General features: G+C 44.7%; 1 protein-coding gene across 1 annotated transcript in view; it reads left to right on the top strand.

The window, feature by feature from the left end:
- loxl2b (lysyl oxidase-like 2b) overlaps nt 1-18,159 on the top strand; it is a 38,798-nt gene that overhangs the window by 3,795 nt on the left and 16,844 nt on the right. The window contains exons 4-6 of the mRNA XM_069166074.1: nt 9,222-9,433; nt 12,648-12,864; nt 17,060-17,243. Of these exons, the coding sequence (XP_069022175.1) occupies nt 9,222-9,433; nt 12,648-12,864; nt 17,060-17,243 (613 nt within the window). The remainder of the gene's footprint in view (nt 1-9,221; nt 9,434-12,647; nt 12,865-17,059; nt 17,244-18,159) is intronic.

The following is an 18,159-nucleotide window of genomic DNA, read 5'->3' as shown; positions in this document are numbered from 1 at the left end:
AGGATTCAAGAGGTTGTTATGACTTGCTGATTATTCATACTATTCACGACAACATGTAAAAAAATAATAGGGTTATGAATCAAAAACTTATAATTTAATGCATTCATGTTTTCGGCCAAAGATTTTACTGTTGTAATTGTAGTGTTGGTTGTGGTTGCAGATGTTCAGCTGTTAGCTAAGAGAAGCTCTAAAGAAATTGGTTGTTGTAGGGTTGAACCTGACTGCACCACAGGCCTGTCAATCAAACAGACACGCCCCCCACCCCCCCCCTCAATAATGACGGGATTATTTTCAGATGGACGGCCAGAAAACTAATAAGAAGGAGCGGCTTTAGCTAAGAACACAGAGGTTACTCGTGGAGAAATGTTATTGACTTATTATTTCATGACAGAAGTTGAATGGGAGTCTATGGAGCAGGAGGCTTTTTGGAGGCAGCCTCTAGTGGCACTCGGTGGTATTGCAGCTTCCGCATCGGCATTAGCGTTTCTTCCGAATCAGAAGCCACGTCCCGTTTTATATACACGTCTATGGCATCGAGCAGGGAAAGGAAAAACTGTCCTGAGGAACTTTCCCCGGTTACGTAGTTTAATCAACAGCAGCATCTGAGTTTACGTAAATTTACAAATTATTTGTGCTGCACGGCTGGAGCGGTCTAGACGTCTGGAGTCAAGGCTGGGGGTAGCAACAGAAAAACAAAAAAATTAGACTCAGCTTTTCCATTCACTAAAAAAGAAGTCATGTGGTCCCCCCCCCCCCCCCCCACCTGCCTCCTCCAGCCCCAAGACCTTATCATGTGGTGGCTCTACCCTGGCAAGGCATGCTCCTGAGTGTAACGGCATCGCCATGACGACATGTCGCTGGAGGTTTTTCTTTTTTTTTTTTGTGGTTTGGGGATAATTAAAAAACAAAGAGGTGTTACATTTTAAAGCCTCGGCAGGTTTCGTTTTATAGACTCAGGCTGGACATAAACAAGTCATTCCATGAATTTGTTCTTTTGTGGTCGGCTGTTGTTGTTTTTTTGTTTTTTGTTTTTTGTGCGGATTCCACCGATTCGGTTTCGCGTCTTCCCGAATATTTCTCTCCAGGGGTTTATTTATAGCTTCCCCGTCCCGTCTGGCTTTGAGGAAGTCGGCTCCCTCTTACGGTTAAAAATGCAGAAACGGCTCCAGACGTGTTTTTTTTTTTTTCCTGAGGTCTGAATCTTTGATCACCTGACTGCATTTTAAAAAAAAACAAAAAAAAACGCTTTTCAACGTTAAAGAATTTCCCGGGATTCATGAACTTGCGACGTTTGGCCGCCGCCTCGTTTATCCAAATTAGACGAACAGGGACGCGTTCAGGTTTCTATCGACCTTTTTCACCCGAGTCGAAAGGGACGAAAACATCCGAGGTGCGGCCTGTGAAAGAGGAATATTCTTCGCCGGGGGAAACGGATGCGGAGACATTCTTGGCGCGAGCGTGCTCAATTACAAGTCAACAAAAGCTTTTGAAAAAGTGAGAGGAAATAGGTGGTCATGTTGGTTTTGAAGGCTTTGATGACATCACCCTGTGACATTGACATTGTTCACCGTGTTTAGAATTCACAAGATTCCTCAATAGTGCAATGAAGGCGGTGAACATGTTAATATGCGTGTTTATTTTGCCTTTCCTTGTTACACCGATAGACGTTGCTTTTTTTTTTTGTTTTTTTTGCCCTGTGTTTTGCCTTACAGGCTAACGTAGCATTCACCCTGTTTTGGAATAAAGATGTTAAAGCAGCATTTTTTTTTATTTTTTTTTATGCGAAAAATAGTTTAAATATCTTGTGTTATAATAATTCCTCATAGTGACGAACCCACAGATTATTTATCACCGGCTACGTTATCTACTCTAAAGAGCGTTTTAGCGCCTTTCGGCTCCTTGTTTTGGTTCTCGCCCAGGCTATTTTTATAATTCAGTCTCAAAACTCTTTATAAGTGATTGATGGCATATTTATTTGTGACTATAGTTGAAAATGAAACATCTTTAGCTTCATTTTCTGTCAGCGGAAAACAAATTTGAGTTCGTATTTCGAATTATGTTGTTGTAGATTTATGTGTTCGGTTTATAAAGCTGTACGTCAGTGAACTTTGGGCGAAATCCAGCACCGGAGCGCTTCACAGCGAAGACTCCAGGTGAAGGAGGAAGATCGTGGTGACGAAGCGCCGACGCGGCCGTCCTGCTTCCTTCCTCTTCTGTTCGTCTGCTCTCTTGTTCCCACAAATCTTTCTTCGGGCTTCACGCCAGGACAGGTAGCGATGAAAATCTGGACCGCTGGGGATTAATAGAACCAAAAGCTCCTTTCTCTATTTGCATTTTTTTTTTATTTTGTTTTATCTCAGTTTCTTTTCTTCTTCTGCCGCAGCTCTACCCGTCTCCCCTCTCTCTCTCCCTCTCGTAAGGAGATTACAAGTAGCCGTGAAGTCGCCCCAAACCGAGTTTGTCGCTCCCATTTTTCCTCTTTAGTCAATGTTCTTTTTTCCTTTTCTTTTTCTTTTTTTTTTTCTTTTTTTTTTTCCCCTCCGAGGCCCCGAAGGTCAAATCTTCCACTTTCCTCGCCTGTAAACCTCCAACCACGTCGCGGTACTCGGCTCCATATAAATTACCCCGTCGGCCCCTTCGGCGTGTTTTTGTGGATTAAAACACGGCTGCCCTTTTCATGTCGCAGCCTCCCAAAGTGATTGGAACCGTTTTCGTTATGTTCGCTCACACGGCCGTTGGATGTTTCTGCAGCTACGTTTAAAAAAAAAAAGAAAGAAAAGAACTAGTTCTCGCCCCTCCGCCGAGGCATCGCGTTCCCACAGCGGATGTTTGGCCGCCGGAGACTTTACAAATTAAAGCGCTCCGTCTGACATCCGTTGTGAACGGAGGATCTGACTTGGGAGCAGAAACTTTACTTTCACACACACACAAAAAAAAAAAGAAGTGATTTTGTGTTAAACAAACGTGGTTTTCCGCATCGTTTTGTCGAGTTAAGACATTAAGAATCCGATCTGTCGAGCCTGACAGACGTTCATCGATGTCGAAAAGATGTAACGTCTTTGATTATTCTGACTGTGCTGATGTTTTTCTAGTCATGTGCGCAACAGATTTGATCACATTTTAATATGCTGTTGTTGAGGCAGCACGCAGCGATTTAATTTCTGCCAGTTTTCTCCGCAGCTGTTCTTCTTCTTTCCTTTTTTTTTTTTTACTCCCTCGCAACATGACAGAAAAATATCTGACTCTGGATCTGACTCTGGATCTGACTGGAAACCCGACGATACCACGTCCCGCCCACCGACAGCAGTAACCCGACTGCACCGCGGGCCTGTCAATCACAGACACGCCCCCCAAAAACACTTCTTTTTGAAGCTTTTTTACTTATTAATTTCGGGATTATTTTCAGATGGACCTCCAGAAAACTAATAAGAAGGAGCGACTTTAGCTAACAACACCGAGATAACTCGTGGAGACATTTGATTGACTTCGTATTTGATGAGAGAAGTTGAATGGGAGTCTGTGGAGCCGGAGGCTTTTTGGAGCCGACCTCTAGTGGCACTCGGTGGTATCGCAGCTGAAGCATCGGCCTCAATTTTCAAACCAAGAAGCTACGGCAACTTTTATTTACAGTCCACGGTCCGGACGGATGTTAGCATTTCGCTCAAAGCGTGTTTTCCTACCTCAGCACCAGCTGTGTGCGCGCACAGCTTCGCGTTCGCTGGACAGAAAGCCTTCAGCATGTCGACGGCTTATCTAACCTGACGTACTTGTACTTACGATGCAGAGAGGGAAGTGAGGAAAACAACAGCAGTGTCGATTTATCTCTCCGTCCGCTCCGACGTTTCTAATTTACTTTGCTGTCAACATACAACAATGCTGAGAACTATTGAAAACACAAGATGATCCCAGTACCCTGCAATCCATCCCAAGGGCGTCTCTACACTCCGCACGTTTTAATGTCACTTCAGCCTTTTCAACGCCGTATAAAAGCGATTCAATTTCCATTCAATCATTGTCTTCGTAATTTACCGCTCCGGTTTTGCCCAGTTGTCACGACTTTGCGAAACATCTGTTTCCAGTTTGCCAAACAAAAGGGGGTTCTCATGATGGCTTTTAAAGGAGGAACTGCACACTGCGACACCACATTCTCCGCATTCTGCAAACACTTACTGCAAAAATACAACAACATATAATCCTCCGTTTACCTAGCAGCTGGTGGGATATCGATTCTCAAACGAAAGCCGGCTGTTAATTAGGCGCGAGTTCGCTTCTTGAAATCCGGATAGCGACTTGTAAAAAGACGTGCCTGAAAAAAAAAAAGACTGTAGGCTGCGCTAAAATACTCAGAAGGAAACGTGCAACTAAATCCCACACTGTATATGAACCCAGCGCCTCGGTATGTTGCGGTGGACGTGAGGTGATTTCGGCCGGCTGGAGTTGTTGAAAGACCCCCCCCCCCCCCCCCGCCGCCGCCCCCGATTGGAACCACATGTTCCTGAAGCTCTGTGCACTTTTATTCCTGTTGGCAAATGTAGTCTTTCCTTCACCGGGGTACGTTCTGCACTCGGTCTGGAGGTAATGTGTTACCGAGGCCAGAAGGTGGCGGTAACGCACCTGAAAGCTGTTTGCCAACAGCCGTTCAATAACAACAGGAGTGGAAGAAAGAAGACGTTAAATTTGTAAGATTAGATGCTACGTTACCGACGACGACACCCGTCAAAAAGTTCTGCGCGAAACTCCGTTTCCTGCCGTATATTCCACGTCATCAGCGTTACCCGTTTCATCTGCGAGCGCTCGTCACAATTCGTTCCATCTGTGTAATATCTTCTGCTTCAGACATGAAGCTGTGGTTTCGTCTTTCCCCAGCGTTTTATTTTGTTTTGAAAAAACCTGCAAAGTTTCTGTTTCAGTTCAGTAACTCATCGGTATCATTTCTAACCAAGCAAAAAAAAATATATCTCTCACTGTGTGTTAAGTTGTCCGGCACCAGAAAGCAGACAAAGCTGGTAAAGAGAGTAAAAAAGTGTAACTAAAGAGAGAGATATTTCTCTCTGAAGACGGTGGAGCCCCAAAATGGAGCTAAAAGGAGAGTGATTACACAAACAACAACTTTAACACGTTCAATTTAAGCGTGTTCTTCTTGAAAAGAGTCAATTAAAGCAGCTTTAACATCAGTAAAGATTCAGAGGCCTTGTTGTTTTTTCATTTTTAAACTGATGTTAAATGACAGCTGCAGACGTAAAGTAATAGAGTGACGAAGGGTTTCCTTCCTACACATGGACGAACAGTGTGCAGCAGCATTTTTGGCATTCTTAATCTTTGTAGCAGTAAAAGGACCTAAAAGGAAAAAAAGAAGCACAGTACATGCTCAGAGCGGCCTGAATCAGACCTGTGTTGCAACAAATCGAGGCCCCTTCCACCTTTTTTCTGTACAAGTCATCCCACTTAATGGCTTTTCCATCTTGTACCGCACTTGGAGAAGCAAAGACTTCAGCCCCCGTTCCCCAGAGTGAGCTGAAACAAGACACACATGTTTCAAAATCTCTTCTTTTCCGCAGCCCGACGAGGTTTTTTTTTTTTTTTTTTTTTTTTGGGTGCCTGAAAACATCCACGTGAGGAACCGTCTGAAAGCTAAACAGGAAATTAATCAGGAGAAATTAAAGGCAGGGAGCAGCCGCATGTGAGCCAAACCGGGAGCAAGTCGGATCCGTCATGCTGACCTCAAAGCAAAATCCAAAATAGCCGAGGGTTTTGAAGGTTTTTCAGAGGCCTCAAGTTTCTTGTTTGGTTCACATGTTTAGTCGGGCTGCATTTACTTGCTCACGTTAATTCGCAAACATTTTGTCCGTAAATTGTTGATTTCTTTTTTTCTTTCATGTCTGCGATCCAGTCATGTACTGTACATCCAGTAGATCCACACAAGGTCACCGCATTTCCAGTCATTATCTTGTTCCATGATTTCAGCCTTTTATGCAGTTTTATGTCCTCTTCTGCCATCACAAGACCCCGCCAGCCTCTCTGCCCAGAGTGATTAATGTGGTAGAAAAAAATAGCACAAGGATACAGGAGACTGGTGATTTGTAGTTTTCACTCCGGTGGCATCTGTCCTTCCCCGTGGAGGCAAAAAAAAAAGCCAATTGAGGGCAGCCCATCCTTCTCATTATTTGGTGTCTCGGTTTTTCCCATCTGTTGAGCGAAGCGAGCCAGACTGAGCTCCCCCCCCTCCCCCCCCTCCCCCCCTCCCCCCCCGCCTCGCTCGGCTCTGTCACGTAAGCACAAAGAATGTTGGTTTTGGTTTATGCGAGAGGAAGATGTTTATTTAATCCCTGAAGAAGTCTGAGAGGAAAAGCCCCGGTTTGATTTTCGACGGCCGTGAGGTGAGAGGCCACCGGCTCAGTTTTGCCTTAAATGCTCAGAGGACTCTCCAAGGCTCACACTGACAAAACAATTGTTCTGGTCCGCTGCCGAATTGATCAGCGTAACCAATAAGAAGCCAGACGGCAAAATCACCCAAGCATCTCTCGGAAGTGGATGTTTTAAAGCCTCAAAAGTCTGGCGATTCAGCTGTCGCACATCTTTGGGGGGATTTTTTTTTTGAAGCCAGAAGTGAACGTATTTGGACGAGCGGGAAAGAAGCGAGGGATGGATGTGACCGGTAACTCGAGGCCACACCGAGCATGTCAATCAAATCATACAACCCCCAAAAAGCTTGTTTTTGAGGCCTAATATCTAATTAATGCTGGAATTATTTTTTTTAGAAGGACCACCACACCACTGATCAGAAGGAGTGAGTTTAGCTAATGACGCCATAATGACTTGTAGAAGACATTTATTAACTTTATATTTAATGTATTTCAAGTTGAAGCTTTTTTGAATGGGAGTCTATGGAGCCAGATGGGTTATTTTGGAGCCAGCCCCTAGTGGGCCGCAGTGGTATTGCAGTGGTCTCATGAAATTATTTTAGAGTTATTTTGGTGTTGTTAGCTAAAGTCACTCCTTCTTATTAGTTTTCTGGAGGTCCATCTGAAAATAATCCCTCATTCATTAGAAAATAAACCTCAAGAAGACCTGTTTTTGGGGGGGCGTGTCTGTTTGATTGACAGGCCTGTGGTGCAGTCAGGTTACAGCTATCGGTGGGCGGGACGTACTTTCATCGGGTTTCCAATCAGATCAGTGATCATCCACCGCTTGCTCCTCCCCCAGCTCGTCCAAATACGGTCACTTCCAGCTCCGAACCGCTCCGAACTACCAAAATGGCGACGACCAAATTACGAACTCGAGGCTTCATAACGGACGTTCACAAACCAACGGGCGACGTCAATGTTGGTCGCCGCTTGGTCTCAACCAATGAATACGTCTAGCTCCTTCGCAACCCGATACACTATGTTTACAAGCTAATTGCTAACTTTGTGCGTCGGGGGTTTGGTGCTGGGCAGGTAGTGTACAGTAATCAGAGGTTTTGTTTTTTATTTAGCTGGAAACAGCTGCCTGCTGCAGAAAACATCGTAATAACAGCCATGACAGTGAACACATCAGTAAAAACTGGGGGCTGTAAAATGAAAACCGTGAGCTGAAAAATGCTACGAGTCACCCTCATTCACAATATGATGGACAGTCAACGTAAAGAAAGTGACAAGTGCCGCTTTAATGACAGTCAGTGGTTATTAAAATAACCCCGGGTGCATCGCTTTATAAGCGATATAATGGTGATTACAACAGTAAAAGGCAGCAGTTGTGTTTTACATACTAAGTGAGTGTTGTTTTTACTTAAGGCAAACCTACTAAAGATATATCTAGGGTTTTGATATCATTATCACTCAGAGGGGAAGTCGAGGAACAGGAAACGAGGCTCATAAAAGAAACCACTATTGTTGTTCTATCTAAATAGCGTGGGACTGTCTGCGGTCGATGACGATGCAGAACTGAGGCGTCTGGAAAGAAATGGCAGTTTCTTAATTGCCTCTTGCAGCATGCGCCCTCACAACGCTGTGTTTGTTGCTTTTTTTTTTTTTTTTTTCAGCGGGCAGCTTGAAAACTTGTTGCACGTTTTACTCTGGAAACCGTCTGATAACTTTGCCTCTTAAAGCCAGAAACCGTTGCAAAGCAGCTGGTGGTGGCGTTTAGCATTAATAAGGTAATTCACTGTTAAAAAAAAAAAATTCCAGCAATCTGGACAAGATTTACAAGAAGCGCAGTCAGAGCTGGGTGGGTGGGGGTGCGGGGGGTGTGTTTGACGGTGTTCGATTACACGTTACGTAACACAGGAAGCGCGGCCTCTTGACAGAAGCAGCGTGTTTACATCTCGGCAGATAATCTCAATTACACATAAATGGACCAGAACAGCTCAAATTACATGCATTTTTTTTTTTTTAACAGTGAAATTGACCTCAAAAGTTGCTTTTATTTCATCAAAATAAGAAAACAGAGAGAAAGAAAATAAACAGTAATGGAGGGGAGGGCATTTGCAAAAGTTTACTTAAAGTACTTGTTGGGCTTTAATTGGCTCATGAGGTCGACACAGTGAGGTGATGTAATGAGGGATCCCAAGAGCTGAAAAAAACTCACCGACTCTTTCGAGCTTTGTGGCGACACAGCAACCGAGCAACCGGCTGAGGAAATGGAGCTAAATGACACAGGCAAAGACGGATATTATAGTGCTTCCAGCTTGTGAGTTCCACTTGTCTGATATGTTATTAAGACATTTTTTTTTTTTTAATGAGAACTGTAAAAGAGAACTGCAGAGGATAGAGTATAGAGTATACATTCATCCAGACTGGGTGGGAATGTCTCGCCAGAAGTAAAAAAAAAAAAACAACTCTGTAGACTGTGAAATCGTTTGGCTTCAATGAATTTATATGAAAAAGTCCTGCACTATAGCTTTAAGTTAATAAAATAAAAAGTGACATTAACATTTGAAGAAATGCTCTTTTTTTTTTTAAACGTCTCTTCGCTGCAGTTTTTTTTTTTCTTTTTCTGCATTTTCTCCTTTCACCTCAAAAAGCAACAAAATCTGCGACGAGGGGTGATTTAGCATCCAGCTACGTGCTTGTAAATAAGTCACGCAAAAGGAACATAAATAAATAAAAAGAGAGAAACGAGCAGAATGCCTTGTATGTTGTTGTTGTTGTTGTTGTTGTTGTTGTTTTTTTACTTCCTCCGTCAAAGCCGGCTTATTCCTCGGCGACGTCGTTCCTCAACGTTTTTTTTTTCTCGTTCCGCAGAACCTCGACATCCAAGTGGAGGACGTGCGCATCCGAGCCATCCTGTCCTCGTACCGCAAGCGGATCCCCGTGACGGAGGGCTACGTGGAGGTGAAGGACGGCGGCAAGTGGAAGCAGATCTGTAACTCGGAGTGGAGCCAGTTCAACGGCCGAGTCATCTGCGGCATGTTCGGCTTCCCCGGGGAGAGGAAGTACAACGCCAGAGTCTACAAGTGAGCACGCTGATGCAGGAAACTGCCGGTGTTGTAGGGGATGTTAGAGCAGCGCGGTGACTCGGTGGGTGTTGTTGTTTTTTTCCTGGATAATAACAAAAATCGGCGTGAGCGGGGGGGGGGGGGGGGGAGTTGGCAGATGGTAAACTCTGACGTGTTTCTTTACCACAAATTGGTAATTACACGTTGAGCATCCTCGCCCGGTGCCCTCACGCGGATGCTAAAACATGAGGACCTTGACGAGCGCTCGCACGTCACCGCAAGCGCGTGAAAGTTCTGGTCGAAGACGTGAAGTCCACCGGTCAGCTGCACCCGACCTAAATGAATAAAATGTATGTGCGCAAGAGGCACGTCAACTGATAAATTACATGTTACAGAGATAGACTGTCCGGAAGTGGACGTCGCTTTCGCGGTCGGAAAAATCAGGCCGATGCGGAAGCGCCTTCAGCTGCAATACCACCGAGTGCCGCTAGGGGTCGGCTCCGAAAAGCCTCCGGCTCCATAGACTCCCATTCAACATCTCTCATGAAATTCTAAGTCCATACATTTTTTTTTTTTCACGAGTTATTTAGGTTTTATTAGCTAAAGTCGCTCCTTATTAGTTTTTTTTTCCAACCTCGAGCTTGACGCTTCAAAAACTTGACACGTCTTAGTCAGCTCTCCGGGGACCAAACCCTGATTATGTTACTATAGCATGTATTGTTTTTTTTCACCACACAATGTTCTGACAGCAGAACACAGAACTTTTACAGAATGCTGCTACTCTCACAAAAAATATAGTTATCAAATTTTATTGACGTAAAAATGACTCAAAATCCTCCTGGTTGAATTTACAGTAAACTGAACCTCTGACAGAAACGGGCCTTTTTTTTTTTTTTTTTTAAGCTCCTGTCTCTTTAAGGCTCCTCCCCCTTCATCAGCCCTCTCCGGTCTGATTGGCCAGCTTTCAGAAGCCAATCGGACGAGGCAGACTGGACGCAGAGGCGACGAAACAAACAACGTCAGTCGGATTTCGTCTCTTTTAGTCGTTCTTTACTCAAAATCTCAACTTCTGAAATGCATTCGTACACATTTGAGCGGGAAAATAATCCGAAACGTGCGAACGGACGACGCAACAACCCAAACGGGCAACCTTAGCGACCGAGGCCAGTTTGTGAGCATGTGCCAACGGCAGCGTTGCAAACGAGGCGTCCGGAGGCCGAAGCCGCAGCTCTTGACTTTCAGGCCTCGAGTTTAGGAAGTTTAACCATTTGAAACGATCTGTGGACGACAGAAAATAGTAATAATAATAACACGTTCAAGCTAATTTGTTGCAACTATCATCCGAATGATAAAAGGTTCAGCTGCAACCGGAAGAAGCCTGAATCCTTTAACGTGTGCACAACACGCTCGACATCACAGGTCCTCTTACGTTAACGCTCGTACCCGACTCCCGCACATCCGACATTTAATCTGCATTCCAGGAAGCTGCCGTAACGTGCGAGCAGCTGCCGACGGGTGCAAATCTCTGGTTCCACGAGGAAGCTCCGGGCCGCAGGTTAATGGCGGCGTCCCGTAAAACTTCCAGCACTCGAGTTAACCTTGAAATTGACTGTCTGGCCCGTGCTGGAAGGTTTTTTTTTTTTTTTTTTTTTTTGTGCTTTAGGTAACCACAGCGGCGCACGTTGGTTCCGTAACTTTCCAGCTACGTGTCAGCCTGCTGCAGCTCCATGAAACCGTGCAGTGTGCTTTTCTTTTTCTTTTTCTTTTTTTTTTTAAACAGCAGCGACTTGGAGCCAGGAGCAGCCACAGTTTCGTAATCTTGAGTTTGTCTGTGCTCTCGGGGCTCCTGTGCAGCTTCGGGTGTTTTAACCCGGAACGTTATTCAAGTTTAAACGGTAAAACCGATGAAAATAACTAATAAAATGATGGAATTCTGATTTGTAGTTTTGAAAGCTTTTAAAGAACTTTTCACTGAAGACCGAGGACCTTTTGATGAACTTTAGATGTTACTCGGCGTCAACTACGCTCGCACACTTCTTACCTTCTGTTTTTAAATTGTGTAGAAACTGAAAATAAAACAAAATTGCCATTTAAAACGCAGCCAAACTGCAGTTCAGAGGGATTTAATGACCGTTAAGCTGCCAGCTTAGCACCCGGTGGCTTCATGTAGCAGCCCAGAAGTTAACCTGACTGCCAGCTAACATGAGCAACTCCTTTTTAAGCTACCTGCCTTTGTTTTCTCTGATTCCAGCTCCATAAACTTAAAGGAGTTGTTGTTTTTTATGAGACTTTAAAAAAAAAGTTCCTTTATAATTCTGAAGACATTATACAAAATAAAAAAAAAAAGTTTATAACCATCAATAATCAATAATTTGGGCTCCAAATTTGGGAGAAGTCAGCTTTCACAGCCTCACCGCTCCATTCGACCACCGCTTCCATTTCCAACTTTGCTTCGCGCAGTGCCTCTCGGCGTGGGGACACGAGGACGGGACGTGGTGTTCCTCAAATGAGGCTCATTAAATGGGAGTCGAGGAGGAGATTAGCACCCCGGCGGGCCTGAAAGAGCGTCGTTACCCCCGTTTGTTCGAGTTCATGTGGAAAGCGGTGAACTCTCCAGCTGTTGGCTAACCTTCCTCCGTTTCGCGTTCATCACGCGATACGCTCGTCTCATCGCCCTTGTGCGGTTTTTACGCTGTTATAAGTGGCTTTGTGGAGATTACCCGCTCGTGTGCAAACGGTAGCTCTGAAGCTGCCTCCGAGCTGCACGACGTCCTCGAATGACTTTTTTTTTCTGATCTAATTATTCATGAAACAAACAACACGTTCTGTTAAAACAAAACAGAAATACGCCAGCCGGGACCCACCACTTGTTTCAGTCGACAAAACCAAAACAGTGAGCTGAAAGATGCTAAAAAAAAAAAAAAAAAAGGGGGTTCTAGCGACACCTCGTGGTCAAATACTGATTCGTGCAGCTTTAAAGGTTCAGCGTGTCGGGTACATACGTTACAGGACTATGGATTGTTGTGTTTTCCACGGCGCCGCAGATAGCGTCGATACTCTTACGCGCCGGGGAAGGGGAGGGTCAATCAATCTCACAACCTCAACACCAGACGCCACTAAACCTCTCACAGTTTGAACCAGCGAAGTCGAACACCCCGTTGTAACGTTTTTGATGTATCCAGCTCAGAATAAATCACCTCTAATCTCTTTTCCTTCCCCTCCGCTCTGCCAGGATGTTTGCTCGCAGGAGAAAGCCCACGTACTGGGACTTCTCCGTCAACTGCACCGGCAACGAAGCCCATTTGTCCAGCTGCAAACTGGGCGGGGCCGCGACGCTGAAGTCCAACGGGACCTGCGCCGGAGGGTTGCCCGTGGTGGTGAGCTGCGTGCCGGGCAGAGCCTTCGCCCCGACGCCCATGACGGGATTTAGGAAGGCCTTCCGACAAGAGGTAAAAAAACAAACAACAAACAAAAAAAAAACAACCAACACGTAGTCTTTGTATAATGAGCGCCGTCGCAATAAGTGCACGGACGTTGTAAACAAGGCCGATATAGGAAATAGCTGCACGGGTTCATTTCAGTTCACCGGCTCTGACGTGGAGGGGGCGGCGGGCGCACAAAAACGTTTTGCTCGGACGTCGAGCCAACGGTGACGTCGGATGCTCCGGTGTCGCTCGGTGGAACTGCAGCTGCTTTAGAAAGATCGTCGTCAAAATGACTTCCCATCATTTCGAGGGTTTCAAAAGTTGACATGATGTCGTAAAATTCTTGGGGCAGGGAAAAGGAAAGTAGCTAACTTTGTTTTAAATTATTATTATTATTATTATTATTATTATTATTATTATTATTATGATTATTATTCTCGGATGTTCCCTGAGCGGAGCGTCCAGAATCTGTCGGGGCAGCTTTCACACATTCTGCACACTCGTTTTTTCTTCCCCTGAAAAGCTGCTCATTTTTATTCACTTGGAAATTGAGGGAAAATAAAGATACGGCACAAACAGCTGCGTTCAGCTCCGACCGACCGCATGAATTGTAAATGTCATTCACAGAAGCTGATTACTGTTTTCCTGGAGGCGGTGATTCATTCTTCGCTCAGATCTGAGAATCCAGGATGGAAAATGTGATCTCTCTCTCTCTCTCTCTCTCTCTCTCTCTCTCTTTCTTGCTTACATGTTTGCCTCGATGCCATTTTTTTTTTATTTTTTTTTTGGTCCCGAAGCGGTGCAGTGCAGCTCTAAAGGGATTCTCATATTCATTCACCGGCTTAAAGATGCCCCGCAGAGTTTTCTGGTAAACAAACAAAAATTGCATTTTTCAGTCACAGTTATTCAGCAAAAAAAACAAACTCCTCGAGATCAAACGATCGTGTTTCCCTCCTCGTGAATTATTCCGATTTTTAAAACTCCGTGTTCGCCAGCTTGTAATCATCTTTGCCTTTCTGTTTTCCTGCCACGTTATCTCATCCCTATAGAGGTCAAAACTCCACTTCAGCGTTACATTTGTAACGATTTCAAATGGGCCTCAGTTATTTGGGGATTTGGATTTTCACGTGAGCAAATACGCTCCGCGGCCAAAAGTATGTGGACGCCTAATTCATTTTCAGTCCTGTGCTGTTGTCAGAGATGATTTTGGGTGCGTTAACTCTTTCAAACGTGGAATATACAGTATGTATCGTTGCTGGCTTTCAAGACTGTAGTGACTTTACCTTACCGCTTTATTCGGACACGGAAAGTACGAGCCACAAACAACTGTAGAATTTACTTTCTTTAAAGAAAAGGAACAAAACATCTATACTTTCAGGGATTTAGACTACGTGGTTACCCGACCAACTGTAGACTGGACATACATAAGATAACAGTAGTTTATATGTATATAGTTTTTATTCTAAACAAGCTGTGGAATTTGTTTTAGTGGATTAGAGATATTTCTTGGAAGGGAACAACTCTCACCTGAAGGCGAGTGTGACGGTTAGGAAATGAGCTGGATAGAAGATCTTCACATTTACGGTTTTTGCTTTTCTATAGACAAGACAGGACAGCACAGGAAGTTACATATAACATGTGAGATGCTTTTCTGCCTGGTTATCTTGTTAAAAGAATAATAATAATAGTTTTATTTGACAATAACTATTTGCAGTCAAACCTGCAGTTTCCAGATGATGTCTGGGATGACGTCGTAGTTTATTAGTCCCTCAGCATTTAGGATTTGTAGGTAAACTTTACGAAAACAAAATGACGCGTTGATAGATTGTAATCTCGTGTGCGCCTAACAGTCCGATCTTCCTCATCCAGACGAGAGACTGATATGTTAAACTGCTGTCAGATTAATGGAAAAGGGGTTCATCTCTTAAAGAGGTTTGGTCGTTTTGGTCGTGGTTTGGACAAAGAGACCTTATTGAGAGATCGGGGAAGAACAATAAACAAGTGTGTCCGTCCAACACACTTGGGGATGTGCCTCGACCTCGACCTCTTCTTGAACAACCATTCCGATGAACTCGACCGCCGACAGGAGTCGTTTAAGCCTGTGTTGTCTCAACGTCGATGCGGTCACGCTCGTGTGTTTGAGTGGGAGTGAATTCCTGCAGCGCCGGCATGTTCGACATCTGGTGGAAAACCTGAACACCAGACGAGTGGAGGCCGTTAAAGCAGCACATTCGGTGTCCGGGATTTTTGGATTTTTCAGCAGTCTCGTGAGGGTGTGACGCTCCACACTTTAAGCCGTGTAGCGCAAGTGTGCAAAAATAATTACGTATGAATTACGCCACGAGGCTCAAATAGACTTTGACCGAAACAGTTTTGGACCGGAAGCTTTTCGATTTCGTCACAGAAAGTTTTTATGTCTTTAATAAGATTTGGCTGCCCGCTCATCAGAAGGTTGTTTTCAGGGGTCATCAAACTCCGTCTGCAAACAACCACAGCGCCTTTCAAATACCAATACTTACAGCGCTACTTATAGCTGACGCATATTTCCGTCTGTGTGACTTCATTCGTGTCCTGATGAGAGGTTTTTCTGAGAGGTTTACGTGCTCTCTGTCATGTTCCACATCTGAGTGCCGGGCTGGGAGTGCCATGCCTGATGTCACGTCCCAAAGCTTCCGTCACACTCAGCAGATCTGACTTCGAAGCAACTCGATCCGAAAACCAGATGTTTTAAGAAAAGCTCACACCTCGTGTTAAATAAAATGACCTTTATAGTGTTAAAGGCTTTCACATTGAATAAAACCTTATTCCGTTACATTTATCTTGTAGATTCTTGATATTATTATTTCCACTTCTTCATTTCTGTGTTTCACTAATCAAAATAAAAGCCAAGATGTTTCGCAGCAGATCCCTGAAGTCCTGTAAGTTGCGAGGTGGATCAAACTTGTTGGACGAACGCATGCTGGAGATGCTCGATCGGATTGAAATCTGGGGGAATCTGGAGGATGGGGCAACACCTTGAACTATTTGTCACGGTCCTCCAACCGTTGCTGAACAATGTGCGCATTGTGGCAGGGCGGATTATCCTGCTGAGGAAAGTCGCTGCCATCAAGGGCCGTTCGTGGTCTGCGACGATGTTTATGTAGGCCTGCCTGGACCCACGGTATCCCTTCCCTGCCTCCGCCAGCTTGTCTTCTTCCCACAATTAATCCTGGTCCCATTACTTTTGGTACCCCACCACACGTGTGATGTAAAAGAAAATGGAACCATCTTCCATTGCTTTAAAGTCCATTCTAGGCGCTTTTGAAGGTGGACGAGACTTAACGTTATCGCTCCGAGTGGTTCGTGGCCAATGAACTCGAAGCACCGCTCGTTGGGACACCTTCAATCCTTCACCGTCATTAAAATGGGACTCGTGTCACGGTGGTCCTTGTGTCCGCTCGAACCTGATCGGGTAGCCTTTGTTGCCTTTGTGTATCGATGAGGCTTGGGAGTCCGTTACCATCATGGTCATTGCTTGTCCCTCTTCGAACCACAGTCGATAGGTCCCAGTCGGTCAGGATTCAGGGTGCCTAAGGTCTGTACGTCTACCTGTTTGTCCCAGGTCCAACACATTGGGACGAAGAACTGAGTGTTTACTTACCGTCTAATACCATCTTACCCCAGACCTAACAATCAACAATGTCCACCTCATCTGTGAGTGGTCACGATTTTGCCGAGCTGTGTCCGTCTGAAACACGTGTACCGTTCTTTTCCGTCCATTGTTTTGCAGGACTAGGCGTCACTCACATCTTTGAATGACGGATATTTTAGGATTTTAATGTCGGTGCCAGTCTGAGGAGAGTGTTAAGACGTATTCCAGAGCCCACATATCGAGACGTCTGGGCTCGCCTTTGGGAATACGAATAGCAGTAAATCAGATTAAACTGTGCTGCCAATGTGTTTACTTGTAAAATGAAACACTTCCAGTTTATCCAAACAGTTAAAGGGAGAGCCGCATTAATTGCATACTTCCATAAACATGAAACCACCCAGTCTGCTGCCTTTAGCTTTTTTTTTCATCACAGAGAAAGGAAAAGTTCCAAACTTTCAGCTGAGTCGGCTATTTTTGATAAAAACGGAATAACCAAAATTTGCGGCCGGGTTTTGTCCTTCGAGAGTTTGGACTTTTCTGGTTTTACGGCGACTTCGCTTTTACAGTGTCTCCGTTTGTCCTCTCTAGCAACCGTTGGTCCGTCTCCGCGGCGGGGCCATCGTAGGCGAGGGCCGAGTGGAGGTGTTGAAAAACGGCGAGTGGGGCACCATATGCGACGACAACTGGAACCTGCTGTCTGCCACGGTGGTGTGTCGAGAGCTGGGCTTCGGCACGGCGAAGGAGGCCCTGTCCGGAGGCCGCCTGGGACAAGGTACACCGCTTTTGATATTTTCTTTTTTTATCAGCTGACTCTTTTTTTCCAGCTGCTCCTTTATGCTTTCACAGAACTGGGGGGTTTCCGAGTGGGAACGTGAAACTAATGCACAAAAGAGTGATCCTCTGTCCTTAGCTGTGTCACGCAACCAACGAGAAAAGCATAAAGAACATGAAATATGAGCAGTATGCACAGAGAGGGAGAAAGAGTTCAGGCAAAAACTGCCTGAATTAATTAAAAAGTAGAGCTGAAACTGTTCCACGCCGCTGACCTCAGAATGATAGTCTTTACTGCTGGAACAACTGAACATGTGTCTTTTGTAAATGGAAGACTGCGACTGTGAAAATATTTCAGACCGTAATTCTGGTCTTTCCTCCTCATTTCACCCTTTTGGGACGAGACTATCATGATGGTAAAAGCGATTGCCAATTTGTAACGTAAAAGCTGCGTTTTTCTCCGCCACTAGGAGGCAGTGCGGCAAACATTTTACAACAATACTGACATTACAACATCACACAGTTGTTATTGCAAACGGTTTAGCAACACCTTTATTTTTTTTTTAATTCACCCACTGACAAATGTGGTTCTAATACTAATTCGCCTTTTAGCGCTTTTGGCGTTTCTGGCTTTTTTTTTTTTTTTTTGCTGCTTTATGTCGGCGAGCTGGGTGCTAACTTTGTCTGGTGTTTGGGTTAATGACAGCATTAACAAAAGTACTACCGAAAACATGAAGTCGCAGGCAAGAAAAACAAAACAATGAACTGAAAGAGGCTAAAACAGTGCAGATTCAGGTGATTATTCCATATGGGTTTCTATTATATGACTAAATTTGAGCAGTTACTCCTTCTAGTGGACCGCCGGTGGTTCCTTAGTCTGGCTCCGCCCACCTATTGTTCACAGCTTCAGACTTTGC

Source organism: Embiotoca jacksoni, unplaced genomic scaffold (assembly GCF_022577435.1).
Source record: "Embiotoca jacksoni isolate LCO1_2020_lvr unplaced genomic scaffold, fEmbJac1.0.p SCAF_37, whole genome shotgun sequence".
Classification (NCBI taxonomy): domain Eukaryota; kingdom Metazoa; phylum Chordata; class Actinopteri; family Embiotocidae; genus Embiotoca; species Embiotoca jacksoni.
The sequence above is the reverse complement of the archived record's forward strand: the minus strand, read 5'-3'. Positions and strand labels throughout refer to the sequence as shown.